At 39.8% G+C, this 19,014-nt stretch overlaps 1 protein-coding gene across 2 annotated transcripts in view; it reads left to right on the top strand.

The window, feature by feature from the left end:
- The window catches only part of LOC137372100 (nuclear factor erythroid 2-related factor 2-like), a 38,349-nt gene extending 22,221 nt beyond the window's left edge, over positions 1 to 16,128 (top strand). Inside the window, exons 1-5 of one of the 2 annotated variants that reach the window (XM_068035496.1) lie at positions 10,343 to 10,414; positions 11,761 to 12,030; positions 12,245 to 12,337; positions 12,809 to 12,991; positions 14,466 to 16,128. In XM_068035496.1, coding sequence (XP_067891597.1) covers positions 10,397 to 10,414; positions 11,761 to 12,030; positions 12,245 to 12,337; positions 12,809 to 12,991; positions 14,466 to 15,701 — 1,800 coding nt within the window. In that variant the 5' untranslated portion in view covers positions 10,343 to 10,396 and the 3' untranslated portion in view covers positions 15,702 to 16,128. Of the gene's footprint in view, positions 1 to 10,342; positions 10,415 to 11,760; positions 12,031 to 12,244; positions 12,338 to 12,808; positions 12,992 to 14,465 lie in introns of those variants that run through there. The other variant, XM_068035495.1, reaches the window with a different exon arrangement.
- The last annotated feature ends 2,886 nt before the right edge of the window (positions 16,129 to 19,014 follow it).

Genomic DNA, 19,014 nt, shown 5'->3' with positions numbered 1-19,014 from the left:
TTTGCCAAGCCCGACAGAACCCCATCCGACCCCGAGCCTGACCCGGCCTGAGTCCTTTTTTTTCCCACACCCGACCCAACCCGACCATCAGTTAACCTACCTTCCATTTTTCACTTTGTTCCTTACCTGCACAAGCTTAAAATAACTAGCAAAACCACGTTTAAAGTCCAAAAAGTAAATTAACATTAAAGTCACTTACCTGAGGTGGTGGTAGAGCGTGTCCGATCTGACCCGAGCCTGAATGCCGGATCCGGAAGTGCGTCCCGACCTGAACCCGACGCATGTTTTTGGGTAGCAGGCTTACTAAGGACACTCTCTAACTGATGTGCCACTGCTGTTACCAATGTATGTAAGTGTGTCACTAGAGGCGGAGACAACTAATAACCCAACTACCCATGGACTGAATCACTGTCTTCAACATCAAAACAAGACAGAAAAACTTCTGCAAACCTTAACTAACAATTAGGAAAGGTTTCCATTTCAGTGGATTGATTGTATATGCATTGTTTTAAAGTGGATCTGATTGCTGTGAAAAGGCCTTCACAATATAAAATAAGACCGCTTCTGCAGCAGTGTCAGCAGCAGTTGGTATGGGAAAAATTGGTTAGGAAGGGGTTCTCCCGAATAAACATCAGTTAATGTTCTTAGTAATTCTCATAACCCTGAATAAAGCTTTCAAAGAGTGGCTTAAAGGAGGAAAGAAATATTTAGGGAGGGAATTCCAGAGCTTGGGGCCTGGCAGTTGAAGGCTTGGCTGCTGCTGGTGGAGTAAATAAAATCAAGGATGCTCAAGAGGTCAGAATTGGAGGATTGTAGGGCTGGAGGAGTGCAGACACAGGAGAGGTGAGGCCATGGAGGGATTTGAAAAGGAGATGAGAATTTTAAAATGGAGGCATTGCTTAACTGGAGGCCAATGTAGGTGTTTCCGGTTTAATGATGTGTAGTCCATAATCCTGTAGCTGATTCACCTGCACGTATATACTCTTTCTTTTCCAGTTGAATAGTGCATTTATTTAATGTTACTGAAATTGGCAGTATCAAAGCAAAACCTTTGCAGATGGATTTTAATCTCATCTCAAAATCAAAAGAATATTGAGAAACCAATTAAAAATGTATAATGAACAGACGATATATCCAAAAAGCAAAACACAAACTGAAGATGCTGGAAATTGAAACAAAAACAGAAAATGCTAGAAACGCTCAGCAGGTCAATCACCACCAATGGAGAGAACAAATGAGTTGATACTCCAGCTGTGGACACTTGGTCAGAACTGTAAGATGTTACAAATGAATAGCATTTAAAAAGGAAACCAAAGGGGAAGGAAAACGCAAGCACAGGACACAATAATGTTTGTGGAAAACAGGAAATGGTTAAATGGCTGTTGTGATATTAACACGAGACAATTGTAAAATATCCTGGGAAAAATTGAGAATTTGCAGGACACTGAAGACATGTATAGCTGAGTTGTTAGGGGTGATGCTCCAGTGACCTAAGTGGAGCAAGCTTCTTGATTTTTTTTTTGTACGTTTGTTTCTGTCCTCTTTACACAATTCACATGTTCTGTGTCTTGTAAATTTCTTACCTTGTGCTTCATTTTGTCTTGCTAATATCACTTCAGTCTTTTAAACAAATCCTGTTTTACACTAAAACACTTAACAGATTTTCGCTTTCTTCCTGTTTCTTTTTCCTCTTCCCTTTTATTCTGCTTTTGAATGCTGTTCATCTGTAATGTCCTTCCAGTTCTGCCAAAGGATCCACACCCAAAATATTAATTCATCTGTTCTCTTCATAGATGTAGACTGGCCTGCTGAATGTTTCCAGGTAATAGATTTAAAGTTGCGTGTATCAGTGCGTCCATCCTCGAGCTCTGGCTGAACTGCATTTGTAGTCCTCACTTAACTTCAGTGTTTTTAACTGCTTTACATAGATGCAATTTCTAAGCAGTTGATTTTCACTAGTTGAAAAGCATACGCTTTAATTTTGGATACAGGCTTTGCCAAGTTGCTTAGTAAATTATTATTTTGAGATGACATTGACTTGAAAATGTTTAACTTCCACTTACCTATTCTCCAAATAGAAAATCATTTTTACATACTGCTCCTGAGAAGGCTTAAAGGTATTGAAGGGTTAATCATCCTGTTGCCTAGTTTGAGAAAATTTGATTCTGCTTTGTGTTTGTGTCAGGCACTACCACATTGAATGTCGGTCTGTACCATTGTCGCAGATCAAGGAAGAACAAGCACATGATCTTCGCTATCTTGTGACAGAAACCATGTTGCGTAATTACATAGAATTACACGGAGCCTACAGTACAGAAACAAGCCGTTCGACCCACCTGGTCCATGCAAGCCTTGTCCTGCCCTACTTCATCTAATACTATCAGCATAACCTTCTATACATTACCTCTTCATGTGCTTATTTTGCTTCCCTTTAAATCCATCTGTGCTATACCACCTTCTAACCATTGTCTGGGTAAAGAAGTTCTTTCTTAATTCCTTATTGGATTTATTCTATGTTTACCCTGTCAAACTGGTACATAATTTTAAAAACCTCCTGTTGGGTCACCCCTTGGCCCCCTCTTCCAGGGAAAAGAGCCCCAGTTCGTTCAGTCCTTCCTAATATTACAACCTCTCAGTTCGGGTATCCCATTTTGAGACTAGCCTGATGAATCAGACTGATATCTGAAAATAAACCTCTTGCAAAGCTCTCAGTCCACATAAAGTGCTGCATACTTGCTTTTCTGATTATATAATTTCTGCTTATTTGTGGACATTAATAAATTTGTGAACATGCATTGACTGCTTCATTATTGTAGCAGGAATTTGTGTAGTACAGGTTGAACTCTTAGGTTATTTAGGTAGATTGAGATTTTCTGATGTGATTTTCATCTGCAGCAATTTTCTGGTGTGTAAGTGGTTTGTATCACAGTTTGTTAAAGATTTAAGTAATGGCTAATGTCCAAGCAATTACACTAACTTGTTTAATTTTTCAGCTCTGAAATACAATCACTATAGAGGAAGCGCGTAGGGGGTGCAGTGGGGGAAAGGCTGGTGTGTGCACGTGTATGTGTGCACACCCCATTTATTAAGCTTTTCTAAATTATCCAGCACTTCCCTGAACTTTCCTTTAAAAATAAACCCTAACCTGTTCTTCCTGCTGGAAGAAAAGAGGAGACTTTCAATTTGTACATCAGAGCAGAAACCAATTATTCTGCATTTTTCCCCATAATTTTCATTAGCGTGATCTAATATGATAGGGGAAAAACCTGTTCCCACCAAGGCAGACCAGTGGGACGAGTAGCAAAATTTAATTGAAATTGGGCCTTTATTTCCTGAATTTTTTCTTTGAAGGTAATCATTTTAGTGAACACTGGTATCCGTACTTCTACCATTTTATAGTTGGCTATTAGACTTTATGGCCCCGATATTTACTTGGGGCCACTGAGGGGTGGTGGGGGTGCAAATTTATGGACAGGAAACCTGGACGTAAGAGTATTTTGATGTTGTGCAGTATTTAACTGCTGGACATCTTTTAAATGTTTTCAGTAAGCTTCGTGTCTGAAAGCAGCCAAGGACTGGATGCCAGGTAAGGGGTGGGGTTGGGGGATGTAAGCTGGAGATCGCTGAGATGTAAAGAGGTAAGCTTGTTGAGCCTGGAGGAAACACTTCTGCTCCTCTTGGCCCACAAGCAGTTCTGTAAGTGCACTAACCTTGTGGGTCCAGTCCTTCTTGCTTCCTTTTGCCCGGCATTGAAAATGGAGAGTGACGCTCACGCGAAGTGCAGCGATCGAAAATACAGAACTTGCCCTGAAGAGTTATAAAAATTGACACTTTTAAAACATGGCAGCCGAAGGTTAAAAGACCTGCCTTTGTATATTCAAACAGTCTGGCAAAGTCAAAAGAATACTTTCAAAACGAAGAAATGTCAATTACACCCATCAAGAGACTTTTTGAATTGAATGGTTTCTTCTGAAACGAAGAAGGCATAAAGTAGCCACATCCTAGCTCCCTAGAGAGAGGACCCAGAAAGAAGCATCACTAAAAGCTTGTCCAGCAAAGAGCTGGGGGAAAAAAATCCAACAAGCCAAGAAGGGAGGTGCCCTGCTGTGAATTTTACATTTTAAACTTGTGCAGCAGTCAATTGGAAGTGATTCTCTGTCTTCTTCTGAAATTTCAACCACCAAAGAGAACTTGACCTCTAAGAGAATTCAACGCATTTACTGTGAACCCCAAAACCCTACCTCACTTTTTAAAAAAAAACTTTCCCCTTTCCCCCTCTTTGTGTGTGCGCGTGCGTGTGCGAGTGAATTTTTTAAATTCTTTCATGGGATGTGGGCAAGGCCAGCATTTGTTGCCCAACCTTAATTGCCCTTGATAACTGAGTGGCTTGTTAGGCCATTTCAGGGGGCAGTTAAGAGCTAACAACATTGTTGTGGGTCTGGAGTCACATGTAGGCCAGACTAGGTAAGGACAGCAGATTTCCTTCCCTAAAGGACATCATCCTGAAAACCCATCTGGATCGCCAATCGGTAGTTTCATGGCACTATTACTGAGACTAACTTTCAATTCCTGATTTTTAAAAAAAAAAAGGTTTTTTTTTAAGTAAGTTTAAATTCCATCAGCTGCTGGGATTTGAACCAGTGCCCCCAGGACATTAGCCTGGGCCTCTGGATTTAGTCCACTGACATTGCCACTATGTCACCGTCCCCCCTTTAAATGCATGAGTGGATGTGGTTGTGGCAATTTTAGGATAAGGCGTTTTGCTTAATAATTAATCTTCTGTTTTAAACCTACAAGAAATCTGTCGCTGTTGGTTTATTTGACACATAAAACACAAAGGGGTTAAACCCTAATAACAAACACTTGCTGCAGTCAGGTGGGAGTTGAACTGTGAGAACCATCCACACCCCTCACCACGTGGCTGTAGCAGGAGGCACACAGCCTCTTTAAAAGATTTGTGTCTGACCCACCTTCCGAGAAACTATTGGTTGCAGACCCTAGATGCACTTCCGGGTCGGGTTCAAAATTTAAAACACTTCTACTTCCCACCCATTTGTTGGGAATTTTAAAGAACTCCCTATGTCACATATGTGCTCAAAGCTGCTCTTAAAGTTTGAGCCATACACAGATGGAGTACCTGCTCATGCTGTTTTCTGTCCTGTTTCTCTACAACAAATATTTAAGGACAAGCCTGTGCTCTCTCCCTCCTTCCCCTCCCTGCCCCCTTCAATATACTGCTTCCATCCTCTGTTAGTGCAGTTGACGGCTTGCTTCATTTATTCTCTCGGGCTGGACTTCAGGTATTTCCAGAGAACTGCCCTTTGTCTTATTCTCCTCTATTGAGATGGTGGTTTCCTTTCACCCAGATTCAATTTCAGAGGCAGCTAATAACTGACCTCCAGCAACAAGTGAGGAGACTGAAGGAAAGATTATCCACACTATAGAATAATAATCTTAAATGCATCATCTATATTTTCCCAGGGTAGTCGGGATAGTGGAGTGTTTTCCTGTTGCACAAGAATGTGGTACATGTTGTGAATTCCAGAAGGTCTTCCACTTCTTATACAAAGCCTTTGGAACACACCATTAAGCTGCATTCTGTTAAGGTTCGTTCATATGTGCCAGACAGCACTGCAGGTCTCAAAGAACTTGCAGCATTTGTGACCTCCAGATGACCCAAAGCACTTCATGGATGACAAAATACTTTGTGTTGTTACTGTTATTATGTTGGGAAACATGGCAGTCAATTTATGCACAGGAAGATTCCACAAATAGCAATAAGGCAGATGACCAGATAATCTGCCTTTTGTTAACCTTGAGTGAAGGATGATCATTGACCAGGACATTAGGAGAATTCCAGGCTCTACTTTAAATAATGACATGGGATCTTGCCCCAACCTGATAAGACCCATAGGTCCAATCTGAAAGACGGTACCTCTGACTGTGTGTAGCACTCCCTCCAGGAGGATCAGTCTGGAGTGGGGCTAACCATCTCCCATTGACATTCAATGGCATTGCCATCACTGAATCCCCAACTATCAACATCCTGGGGGTCACCATTGACCAGAAACTGAACTGAGCCAGCCACATAACTGCTGTGGCTATAAGGGCAGGTCAGAGGCTGGGAATTCTGTGGCAAGTAACTCACCACCTGTCTCCCATCTACAAGGCAGAAGTCAGAAGTGTGATGGAATACTCTCCACTTGCCTGGATGGGTGCAGCTCCAACAGCACTCAAGTTTGAGACTATCCAGGACCAAGCAGTCCACTTGATTGGCACCCCATCCACCCTCTTCAACCTTCACTCCCTCCACCACCAATGCACAGTGGCAGCAGTATGTACCATCTACAAGATGCACTGCAGCAACTCACCAAGGCTCCTTCGACAGTGCCTTCCAACCCTCCAACCTCTACCACCTAGAAGGACAAGGGCAGAAGATGTATGGGAGCACCAGTACCTGCAAGTTCCCCTCCAAACCACACATCATCCTGACTTGGAACTATATCACCATTCCTTCACAGTCACTGGGTCAAAATCCTGAAACTCCCTTCCTAACAGCACTGTGGGTGTACCTACACCCCAAGGACTGCAGTGGTTCATGAAGGCAGCTCTCCACCTTCTCGAGGGCAGTTAGGGATGGGCAATAAATGCTGGCCTAGCCAGGGATGCCCACATTCCCCAAATGAATGAATGAAAAATAGGTGAGTTGATCAAGATTATGGAGAAATTGAGACATGTCATCAGCATCCATAAGGAAGCTGCCCACCCCCCCCCCCACCCCCCATGGCTTTTGTGTCTCCAGGGGACAACATGGACTGGATTTTGAGTCGCCCGTGGGGTGAGTTTGGGCACGGGCTGGTCCGGAAAATCGCACACTTGGAAGCTGTCACTGGTTCCTGACACCTCACTGACGCGATGAGATTTTCAAAAGGAGGGTGGGAGTGGGGAGCCAGAAACTGGCACGCCTTGAATTAATTGCTCTTTGTAGAGTTTGAGTATCAGTGCAATATTTAGGAATTTTCAAATGGCAAGCACTCAGTTGCTCATGCAGTGGCAGAGTTGTCGTCGCTAGAGCTGAGAAGCTTGATTTTTTTTTTTGAGGGGAGAATGTGTTTGGACTCTGAAGAGGAAAGTGAGGTTGCTGGTATCCGTGGCCACCTGTGGCCGTGCCTGCTTGGTCTGGTTCGGTGGAGTAGTTCTTCCAGATGGAGGGAAGAGTACAGCTGTCCTGCCTGCCACAGCCTCAATCAGGGCCTCGAGAGGCATCAGAAAAACATGGGGCTGCCCGTTGACAGCTACCCAAACAGCGGGGGGCACTCTACTGTCCCTGCTCATCCATTTGCAAATGCAACAGCAAGCCCAGTCATGGTTGCTGTCTGCCTTTTAAATTCTCCCTGCGTTCCTAGCTCTCACCACCTGACTGTGTGCCCAACGCCCCTAATTGGGCACCGAACCTACCTCTGGACTAATTAATGGCTGATACGTGGAAAATTGCGTTGGCACTAACGCTGTAGGGTCAGGGCCCAGAGATTATCCAGGAGTGTGGCTCCTGACGCCAGAATGATAATTCCATATATGAGGAAGAGAAGGGGCCAAGGATTGATCCTTGGAAGACTCTAGAGATGTTTAATGATGTTTCTTGGGTATCATGATTTCTGCAGTTTGATTGCATTTGTAAAGTTGAAGAGGATTTTCCAAAGACTGCTTGTTTTTTTCCCTCCTAAAGCAAGCCATTGTTTTTTTTTTTGCCTTCTCATCAGGATTTAGTAGTACTTGCGATTGGGGAAAACAAGATTGCACCACCCAGCAAATTGGGTGAACACTGGACTTGCAGGTTCTTTCTCACCCTTTTTATGTTTCTGTGGATTGAGTAGACTTGTGGCTTTATTGCTTCTCTCTGTTAGTATCTTTGTAAAATCCCTTCCTTGATTGTAATGAAAATGTAAATAAGGTGGTCAGTTTTAAATCTTTCCTTTCTTGGGTTCATTAAAGCTTCTTCGTTAGTGTAGGAAATAACTTGTTATCTGAATGTCATGCTTCAGAATAAAAAAAGAGAGCACAGGGACAAAAATCAAAGAAAATTTTGAAAATTAAGCAAGAAAGTTGTAAAACAAATGTTACAGAAGGAGGAACGTAACACATTAATTGTCTAAAGCATGCTGTGATTATTAGAGACAGGCATCATTGTATTTGTTCTTGGGATGTGGTCAATGTTGGCAAAACTACATTTATTACCCATTACTAGTTTCCCTGGGGACATAGAGCCAACCACATAATGTGAGATTGGAGTTCCATATAAGATAGCCAGGTTAGGGGTGTCAGCTTTCCTTCCTTTGAAGGACATTACTATGACAACTTGCATTTATATAATGCCTTTAATGTAACAAAATGTCATGAAGCACTTTACAAGAGTGTTGTTGAGCAAAATTTTACACCAAGCCACATGAGATATTAAGACTTATCAAAAAATTGGTCAGAGAGCTATGCTTTACAGAGCTTCTTTAAAGGTAGAAGGACGGAGAGGTTTAGGAAGGGAAGTCTTGAATTTAGAGCCTTGGCAGCTGAAGGTACAGCACCAGTGATAGAGCAATTAAAATCAGGATTTTAATTAGTGAATCGGTTGGAATTCCAACTGTCAGGCAAACCCCACCTGCCAAGACTGAGGCACACATTATTTTGCCACATTAACATTAAAACTTTAAAAATTGCAATCTCTGATTGGAAGAGCATTTGCATAGTACCAGACGATGTGGAAACAAAGGGAGCCAATCCCTGTTCCTTCAATTCACAGAAGTGGTCGGACCAGTTTTGGTCACATGGCTGACTGGCTGTGACTGAGAAATTTGAACCTCCAACCAAGGATGTTGAAGAGACTGTTCCTTATAAGGAGCTAGTCACATGACTGACCTGAGCACCCTGGGAGCTTTTTGAATTTGAACTCCCAAGCAAAGAGATTTGAACTGGGACAACACCATGTGCTCATGAACTGAGAGCATCTCGCCTGCCTGCTCATCTCTTAGGGAACTGAAACCATTGATACATGTGAAACTCAGAGAAAGGTTTGCCACGTGAACAAAGTTTAGGAAGATTACTGGGCCCCAATGAAACGCAAGACTATAACTTCAATCAAGGACTACAATGAGCTCAAGAAACAGTAACAAGATATTGCCTCAAATTGTTCTACTTATCTTTTCTCTTTTTTTGGTCCCTGTTTTGTATGTTTATATTGCATGTACATGCCAGCATGAGCGTGTTGTGTATCTGTAGGCATGAACCGTATTAGTTAAGTTTAAGGTTTTAATAAATTTTCTCTTTCTGCTTTAAACCAAAGAAAGCCTGTGTGTGCTTAGTTCTTTGCCTTATAATTGGAAACTGTGAACAAGGATTCACAAAAAGGGGAGCTCAGAACAGTGTGTTTAAAAATTAAACCCTGTTACAATAAGACCAGGTAAATAGTCAGTTATACAGCACAGAAACATCCCCTACGGCCCATCGTGTCCTTGCCGGCCATCAAGCACCTATCTATTCCAATCCCATTTTCCAGCACTTGGCCTATAGCCTTGTATGCTATGGCGTTTCAAGTGCTCATCTAAATACTTAAATGTTGTGAGGGTTCCTGTCTCTACCACCCTTTCAGGCAGTGTGTTCCAGATTCCAGATAGCAAAAGACCCCTAGACATTGCTCACCTGATTGTAACACAACAATCTGATAACTTTCATGGTCATTCTCCTTGGTGCCAACCCACAACTTACCAGGTTTATTGAATTTAATTTCACAACTTGCCATGATTGGTTTTTGACCATTCTTGGGTATTTTTGCCTCATTTATGCCCTACTTGTGGATTCTAATTTCTTTATTTAAAAATAACTGGCTACCAGAGAACAGTTATCTAGAAAACAAGTTTCTGTACTTATCCCTGCGGTTCCTTGCTCTTTTCCCTCTGGGACAGTGTAAGAATTAGGGACCAATTCATCTAGGATGTGCTATCATACACTTGTGGCTGGTTTACACACTGCAGTGGTAGAGGCCTGGAAATAGGTCACCTGACCTCTCAATCAGGAGGGAATAGCCCAAATCTAATAATGTGCTGCAGCTCGAGGTGGAAGGGATGGGCAGAACAAGTATCTGTTGCTAGTTTTTTCTCATCTTATTCCTCCCTCCATCAAGGTCAGTATGCAAATCAACTCATTTTTGTGGTTGCAGGCTTGAGTGGGCATTTCCCTAGTGCACTAAGACAGTCAGATCACTGCTTCTCTTCCAGTAAGATGATGCAATATGTTGAGCAATCAAGGAAATGGAGATGCCTTCTGTTCAGGCTTTCATAATACATGAATTGTCTACTGTTTCCTTTTAGCTGTAAATGACAAGGTTTGCATTAGAGTATCAGCTTACCTAATGAGGACTAGAGTACAGGTATTTGTGAACCGTAAATTATGTTGTATTTTTCATTAAAATGCTTGCTTTGTGTTCGTGCTAAAATACTAAATGTTTGTAATATACATTTTAAAGTTTCTAATTTTATTTGTAACACAGGATGATTAAAAAAAGCTCAGTGTAGTTAATCGAGCCACTTACTGTAATGCTCACAGGATGGTGTTTAACGGGTACTTTTGGGCACCCTGGTGACCATGTTCTTAACTACAAAGGCAGCTTTTGTGTTCTGTGTGTTATAGCCCCACCTTTTTTTTTAAATGACATACACTCTTTTTAAATATTAAAGAAGAAATAATTGCTGTCCTTGCCTGTCAAACATTGAGCCTAGTTTATGTGGCGGTTTTAAAATCCTATCAGGTCAGCATCTTTGAATGTGTGGTTCGGATTTTGTTTGCAGTTGGCTATATGGAAAAAGGTCTATTGACTTTAGAGTGTGTCTGAAAGAACTAGATTTGATCTTTTGTGTTTAATGTAATGTTGAATCCCAATTCTTTTTCATTTCAGCATCTATCTACATGTGAAAATTTTATGAAGTGCTTTAACCAGGGTTGAACTTAAGAGCTACTTTCTGGTCAAACGATAGTTTTCACAAATTGCATACTGTATGTCTCTTTGTCCTCTGCTTTCACCAACAACTATGCTTAGTTCTTAAGTTGAATCTTAAAATGAATGGCTGTCTGTTCTTTGCAAAAGCTTTGCTGTATGCTCTTGGCTGTGGAATCCTGGAGTCAAATTTCAGGCATGTAAAAGTATTTGAAATTAAGATGGCATTACTTTTTTTTTTAAACTGTGGCTAACTAAAGCCTTCTGATCATTTGAAAAAGTAGAAAATGTGAAAGAACAAAAATCAATTACCATAGACTGCGACTTAAATTTTGCCTATTACGCCAGTCAGGGTAAAAAATATTTTAGCTTTATTGAACTTGTTTACTGATGCAATTTTTAAATGTTTAGAAATTACTGAAATTCTTTGACACTTGGATGAGCAGGATTGATTTTTGTTTGAGACTGAAAATCATGGATATTTCTAACTGATACACTACAAGGCATTCGGGCTTTTCATTTTGCTTAGCAACTAGTACCTTGCCTTAGCTGAAAGGTGGTTGCTAATGTAAATTCAATATTGATCCTTAGAATCACAGAGGGAGTGTGACGTTAAATAGAGATGTGATACCTGGAAATGGTTAAGTATTTCCACCTAACCATTAGATTGATGTATTTATAACCAATCTCTGGGGTTATTTATGTAGTGTATCTGTGACGCAAGTGCAATGGTGCAGTTCACTACAGTACTTTTAATCTGACTTGCTTTTTTTTTTAAACAGAATATTGATTTAATTGACATCCTGTGGAAGCAGGACATAGACCTTGGTGTTGTCCGTGAAGATTTTGATTATAACTACAGACAAAAGGAGTTTGAACTAGAGAAACAGAAGAAACTTGAGAAGGAAAAGCAGGAGCAGTTGCAGAAAGAACAGGAGAAGGCTGTACTTGCACAGCTGCAGCTAGATGAAGAGACGGGTGAATTTGTTGCCATTCGGCCAGCAAAGCACAGGGAACCTGAAATCCCGGGAGGAATTACAAAACCTGCACAGGTACAAAGACTTTTAATAGCTCTGTATGAAGCACAGCTCAAGCCTGGGGAACTACTTTGCTCTCCCATTAAAAATAACTTAGAAATGTATCTATTTTTTTATAGATCTCTAAATATTTACAGAAAGATCATCTATTAAACTTATTTTTCTTCTCTCCCCATTCTATTATATATTTTTAAAAAAACGATTTGGTTGCCAACCCATTTTAATTTAGACTGCAAAGACACAGAGAGATGATGGAGCTTTGTCGTTTGATGAATGCATGCAGCTTCTTGCAGAGTCATTTCCATTTGTAGAGGACATAGAGGTGAGTCCTTTTTGTTATCAGTCCTACCATCTAATTGCAAACTCTAGAAAGATGTTGTGTGTTTGCTGGGTTCCTAATGTTTATCGTTATAATAACTGTGTATGAAATTTTTACAGCATTTTGGTTCCTGTGTTTACAAGGCATATGACTTTAGTTGCCCTTTTAGAATAGGCATTCATTTAGAATTTGGATGTTTCTGAAATAAGTAGTAGTTTGAAAATGGCCATTGGCTGGATTTTATAAAAATGCTAAACTTTTACATAGTGTTATCTTCTGGTTTTGCTGTTCCAGTCATAACTACTGAAACATTGTGTGAGCTTTTATGAGGAAGTATAACCATAGAGATTCAAGGAACCTAAATAGTTCCTCCAAGAGTTTTGCAACATAATGCAGGAAATATAGGGTTTACAGAAAGGGTTGGGCAGCAGCAAAGAGCTCTTTTAAATTAAAAAAAAAACATATTGTTTCTAGTCTCGTACAGTTGTCCTTGAACCTCCCGTTCCAGTTCCAGCTCAGACCAGTCCACAGCAAATGGCTCCTCATCAGACACAGCAAGGAACTACTTCAATCCTTCCATCTACAGCACCTGAATCAAACTCTCTGGAGGACTTGGAGCAAACCTGGCAAGAGCTCCTTTCGATCCCAGAGCTTCAGGTAAATACAATAGCTGAATTCAGCACTTAATACAGAGAGAGCATGGATGTAACAAACACCCAAAGAATTCAGACTTGTAATAAACCATTGGTTCACAGAACAAACCTGTCATTGTGTCTGGGGATATTAATCTGACATTTAGGGTCCAGCTCAGTTTACTTTTTTCTTCAAATGCATATTATGTGACCTTAATTTGTGTGTGTGCTTAAATGCAGATAACTATTCATTTTAAACAATAAAAGCTTTCATCCTGCAGAATGTATCTATATTTGATTTGCAGGGTTTAATCATACATTACTAGTGTGTAATTATTGCATTTAAGACAGTTGATTTGGGGGGCAGTGGACAGGGGTAATATATAAACTTTTACTTTCCTCTAATTTACAGAAGCTACATTTTTATCTTGAAAGTTGAGGCCAGGCCAAACAAGTTACAGACAGCACAATGAGTATAATTATATAAAGGGAAAGGAACATACAAGAACAATACATTTTCCAGATTTATGTTTATAACTTTTAAGTGTTAGGAGTAGGTCCCTGTGCAGATTTTCAATACTCTAAAGTGATTTGAGAGGGATATCTAATGCAGTAATGTCACATTGGTTACTGGCTGTCAGTGGCTTTTTTGCACTTACTGTTAACTTGTCAAAATTATGCTGTGTAGAAAACATCATACTCCCTCATTACATTAAGATCTAACATTTGAATAGTATTTTAAGCTCCATATTTATTATATTAGTATCTTTAACACATTGTGGGTGGGGGGTGGGGGGGGGGGGCGCTTCATTTGAGAACATCCTTGTTTTTGCACTTGCCCTTTTTAACCTGGACAAGAATTTAGATGAAAGAATGAATTACATTATTATATTCTGAATTTTATTTTAGTAGATATTAAAATTTCAGGCAGTTCAACTTTTGCCTTTGGAAGAGGTCCTGCTGGGTAAATATTCAGCAGTTGCATATGATACTATTTTTTTGCCAGCATTTCAAATAGATGGAGCCTGACCCATTTTAAGATGAACTTTCTGCACTCTTACATAGAATTTACAGCACAGAAACAGGCTCTTTGACCAAGTAGTCTGTGTCAGTGCTAATATTCCATATGAACATCCTCCCATCACTTTTCCTCTAACCCTATCAGGGTGATTTTCTATTCCTTTCTCCTTCATATGCTTGTTCAGCTTCCCTGAAATGCATCTATGCCATTTGCATCAACTAATCCATGTGGTCTCCCGTTCCAGCTGCACTTAGTAAAGAAGTTTCTCCTGAATTTCTTCTTGTATTTATTAGTTACTATCTTAGATTTATGGCCCCAAGGTTTGGTCAAGTGGAAACCTCTTTATGTCTACCCTGTCAAACCCTTTCATAAATCCTAGACCTTGAACTCCCTTCAGACAACACTTAATTTTTTTTAAATAAGAGGTGAAGTTATATCTTGATCCTTCCTGATGTGTTTGTTTGCTTTTTCTCTACAGTGGCTGTACATGCAGAATGAGAATGTTACTAGTACTGGATCTACAGGATATACTTCCAAGAGTAAAACTTCTGAAGTGCAAAGTGACAATTACAGCCTCAGTGCAACTGTACCAGCTGACAATGTGACAGGCAGCAATACCAGCTTCCTCTCTCTCTTTGATCCCTATGAAGAAGCAATGCCATCTGAAAGCCACACACTCCTGCAGCTCAAAACAAATGTTTCAGATAGTATGAACCTTTCATTTAACAATAATCATTTCAGTGACCTGCTTTTCTCTACACCTCTGAATACCCAGAGAAGCATTTCCCAAGGTAACGATATGAATGAGTCACTTACTAATATTCTAGATGATCCTCTTCTTGAACAAATCAACATCTCTCAGTTGGAGGTGAATAAAGATTTTGATTGTAAGCAGCCACCAAATTTGCCTGAGATTCTAGATTCAGACTCTGGCCTGTCTATGAGCTCAAGCCCTGGTGGAGCCTCTCCAGGTAATTCAGTGCAATCGTCTCTTTGTGGTGATGCTTCTAATAGTTATAGTGACTCTGACATGGAAAGCAGTTCTGGGAGTGTTCAGCCTGAATTTGCTGAACTGTACCCAATGCAGTTTCAAAATGACTGTGACTATGAGGAACCCTCTCTTCATGATCTTACACAGTCAAATGCTAGACTGAACCTTGACAACAAAGGACCAAAGGATGATCTGCCAGAGTGTCCTGGCCACAATAAAGCCCCATTCACCAAAGACAAGTATTCTAAACGAATGGAAGCTCGGCTCACCAGGGACGAGCAGCGGGCAAAAGCACTGAATGTTCCCTTCTCCGTCAGAAAGATTGTTAACCTTCCTGTTGATGATTTCAATGAAATGGTGTCCAAGTATCAGCTCGGTGAGGCCCAGCTTGCTCTCATCCGTGATATCCGTCGCCGTGGCAAAAACAAGGTGGCAGCTCAGAATTGCCGCAAGCGTAAATTAGAAAACATAGTGGGTCTCGAACACGATCTGGATCAACTTAAAGATGAGAAGGAGGAGCTTCTGCAAGAAAAGGGGGAGCATGCCAAAAACATTCATCAGATCAAACAGCAGCTGAACAATCTGTATCATGAGGTTTTTACTATGCTACGAGATGAAGATGGAAAACCGTATTCTCCCAGTGAATACTCGCTGCAGCAGACCAGTGATGGCAGTGTATTCCTCGTTCCAAGGAGCAAGAAACTTGAGATAAAGAGAGAATAAAATTCCATAGGCATTGTTTTATTGGACCTTTTTCTATAAAAAACCTTGTGAAATGCAAGTTTGACTTTTCTTTTTCATATGTTAGAATTTCCTATGCAAAATAAAACTAATTTTTTATTGTTATTGGTGGCCGAGGTGAAACAGAAGTCATGGCTGCAAATTGACTGTAAATGGCCTGCCTTTTCTCCAGTGCTTTCATTTTGATGATTTCTCTACTGCTTATCACACTTTTTTCTATTAGTGTTCCTGTATAGTTTTGTAAATACTGCACATCTTATTTATATATGCAGATATCTCTCATTTGCTATTAAATTGAAGATCTTTCATTGAATTATAAAGATTGTATTTTAGTAAGCTAATGTTTCTTCTGTTGCAAGTACTTGTTTTATAACTTTATTACATTTCAAAAACAGATAAAATTTAATTAAAAATGTATGATTTTTTCATTTTCTTTGCTTTATATAGAAAAATTTAAAATAAAATGTTACTGCTTTTATGTATTGCAAGAGTGTTGACTTCTGTCATGAAAGTGTGGCCTCCAACTTTAGTATTTACACCATTAAAATCCAAATATAGGTTCCAGTTTGGATCTATTTGGGTGATTAATTGCTGAAATGGTGGTCTCCCGTATATCACTTACTTATCCTAGATAAACAGTCTTGTATCTCCTTGAGTCCCTTCTCTGGTCTGCCACATTTGAGACTCTTGTGTGATGCATTTTCTGCACCGTTTGCTCTAGTTCTCCAGAGTTTTTTTATTTTTGTTGATTCTTCAAGTCACAGAGGTTCACTGAAAGTTGTGGAAAGGTTATATTCCTACTGCTAATTTTAACTTATCTCTGAAGTCTTTTTATAACTCGCATTAGTGTTATCTATATGTAATTTAAATACTGGTTTGTGGGAGTTGAAAATCAAAACTGCGATTATCTGAAAGGACCACTGTGACTATCCGTTTAAGACCAGGACCACATACCCCAACTGGCTCCCAAAGACACGTGGATAGAAAACTGCATGTAAATGCATTTGTGCAGTTAAATAGTTTTAACTGCTGAGCATATGCATTTGAGTATGTCACTTTTGACCATTTCCGAAGTAGCCTCTTAAAACCCATATGAAATGGCAAGACTAAAGTCAAACTGTCTAGAACATCCTTTTGTATGAAAGTTGACTAGTTTGATCGATTCACCTGATTACTGATTAATCTGCAATCATTAAAACATTTTTGAGTGTATATCTAAACAATAGATCATTTAAAAGAATGCAAAATCAACTTGCAGAATTCTGAAGGAAGTTTCTGATCAATTATGTTTGGGGGTAGAGTCTCATTTTTGGACTTTTTCCCATCAGTGCTGCTGTAACTAACCATTTCTGTTTTTATATACAATTTTCATTCCAGTTAATGCATTTTCACTCTGGATTTTTTTGTTTTGTCCACCATACCCTCATGCTTAAAACATAGCAGGAGTAGACCATTCAGCCCCTTGAGCCTGTTGTACTTCTCAACTATGATCTAATTGAATAGGACTTCAACTCCATTTACCCACCTTTGCGCCTTATCTCTTGATAGACTGAGTTTATTAAATGTTAGGTAAGTTTATCAAAATATAACCACCCATAAACTTTTCAACTCTTCAATCTGAGGGGAAGAAAAATGCAACTCGCTGTATGTAAAAGATGGCTTATTTATGCAATTACAGTACATTATATGCCCATGTGTAATTATGGTATATGAAGGACACATTTATTTAACTGCAATTGGTGAGAAATGCACACTAGGGAGACTCAGAAAAGCAGAAGGGGACCTGCATGACTGCATCGCTAGTCCCCTTTTTTTTTTCTTTTTTTTTACTCTATCCCCCGTTTTTTTTTATGGTGGCCTTTATACCCCAAGCCCCTTTTATATTATTTCTTGTCGAGGGGGCCTTTATTCCTCAGGCCCCCTTTATATATTTACATTATTAAAATAACTATTAAAAACAGTTAAATAAACAAAAAACTCAAATTAAAATGCCATTCTCGGCGTCAATGATGCACTCCAGTCCCTGCGATGCCCACCGGTCGCGGAAGGCCTCAAGCGTACGGGCGGACACCGCACGCTTTGCTAGTCCCCTTGCGGAAATGGTGCTCCAGATCACTGGTTCAGAGGCAATACTATGCAGATGCAAGTTGTCCTTACATTCACAATTTCAACTGTGAATTGGTTAACAGGGTAATTTGATGGGTCATGGTGTTGACGTAAACAACAGAAAAGATAGAGAAGCTTTAAGAAGACATTACTGATCATTTAGATTGTGGAGAACTCAAAGATATGGGATGTGACAAACTTCTAGTCTGTATCAAGATACCTTAAATTTGATCTTCGTACTCTGAAATGTGTTTATCTATTTCAATGATGCATTCTATCACATGGAGCATTTCCAAGGTGTCAGCTTAGTTGGTTACTAATACTTATCTTCAGCTAAGTAGGGTTTGCTTTGTGAAAAGTAAAGATATATAAAAATTTCACCTTTTATCACCCAAATCAGAAGAGTTTTGAGAAAGAAGGGAAGAATGATTTAAGTCTTTTGAGGGACCATTTAGAGAACAACCTCCAAACAGAAAGTGTTGAGGGAAATCTGAAAGGTTATGAAAAAAGTTGACCTTAAATTTCCAATGATTTTGGAAAACACATAAGTTGCTCTGCTGTAATACAAGTGAAAATGGTTTGTGCCCACCAATGTTCTGGAGTGTTACGAGTGTTTCCTGGGTCATTCATTTCCATGCCAATTGAAAGTTATTGGCATAAATCCCATATAAAAGTGGATAGAATTAGTTGAAGTGCATGAAACAAGTGCAGCCTTTAAAAAGAATGTCTAATCGCACACTTCAGTTGCAGACTGCGCATCACCTAGATGTGGAAGGACCAGTGTTTGGTTTACTCATTTGATTCACGGCTAACCTTTGTGTGATTTGGGCACAGTAATTTGTCTTGATGGGAAATTACAAAAGGGACATAGACAATTGTCTATAATTATATATGGTATTCAATATGGGAAGTGAGGGGTCATTTACTTTAGATCTGAGAAAGACACCAGAATGTTTTCTTAATGGTGAGAGAATAGGAGCTGTGGAGGAGCAAAGGCATTTTAGGTGTCTGTACGCATTACTATGTTAATGCATAGGTTTAAAATAAGTAATCAAACAGTCATGTTTTTTTAGTTCAAAGCAGTTGGAATATAAAAGTAGAGAAGTGATGCTTCAGTTGAACAAAGCCTAGCTTAGACCCCATTTGGAGTACTGCATTCAATTTTGGACATCAAATCTCAAGAAAGATA

This window comes from Heterodontus francisci, chromosome 7 (assembly GCF_036365525.1).
Source record: "Heterodontus francisci isolate sHetFra1 chromosome 7, sHetFra1.hap1, whole genome shotgun sequence".
Classification (NCBI taxonomy): Eukaryota; Metazoa; Chordata; class Chondrichthyes; order Heterodontiformes; family Heterodontidae; genus Heterodontus; species Heterodontus francisci.
Note: the sequence above shows the minus strand (reverse complement) of the source record. Positions and strands in the feature narration are given on the sequence as shown.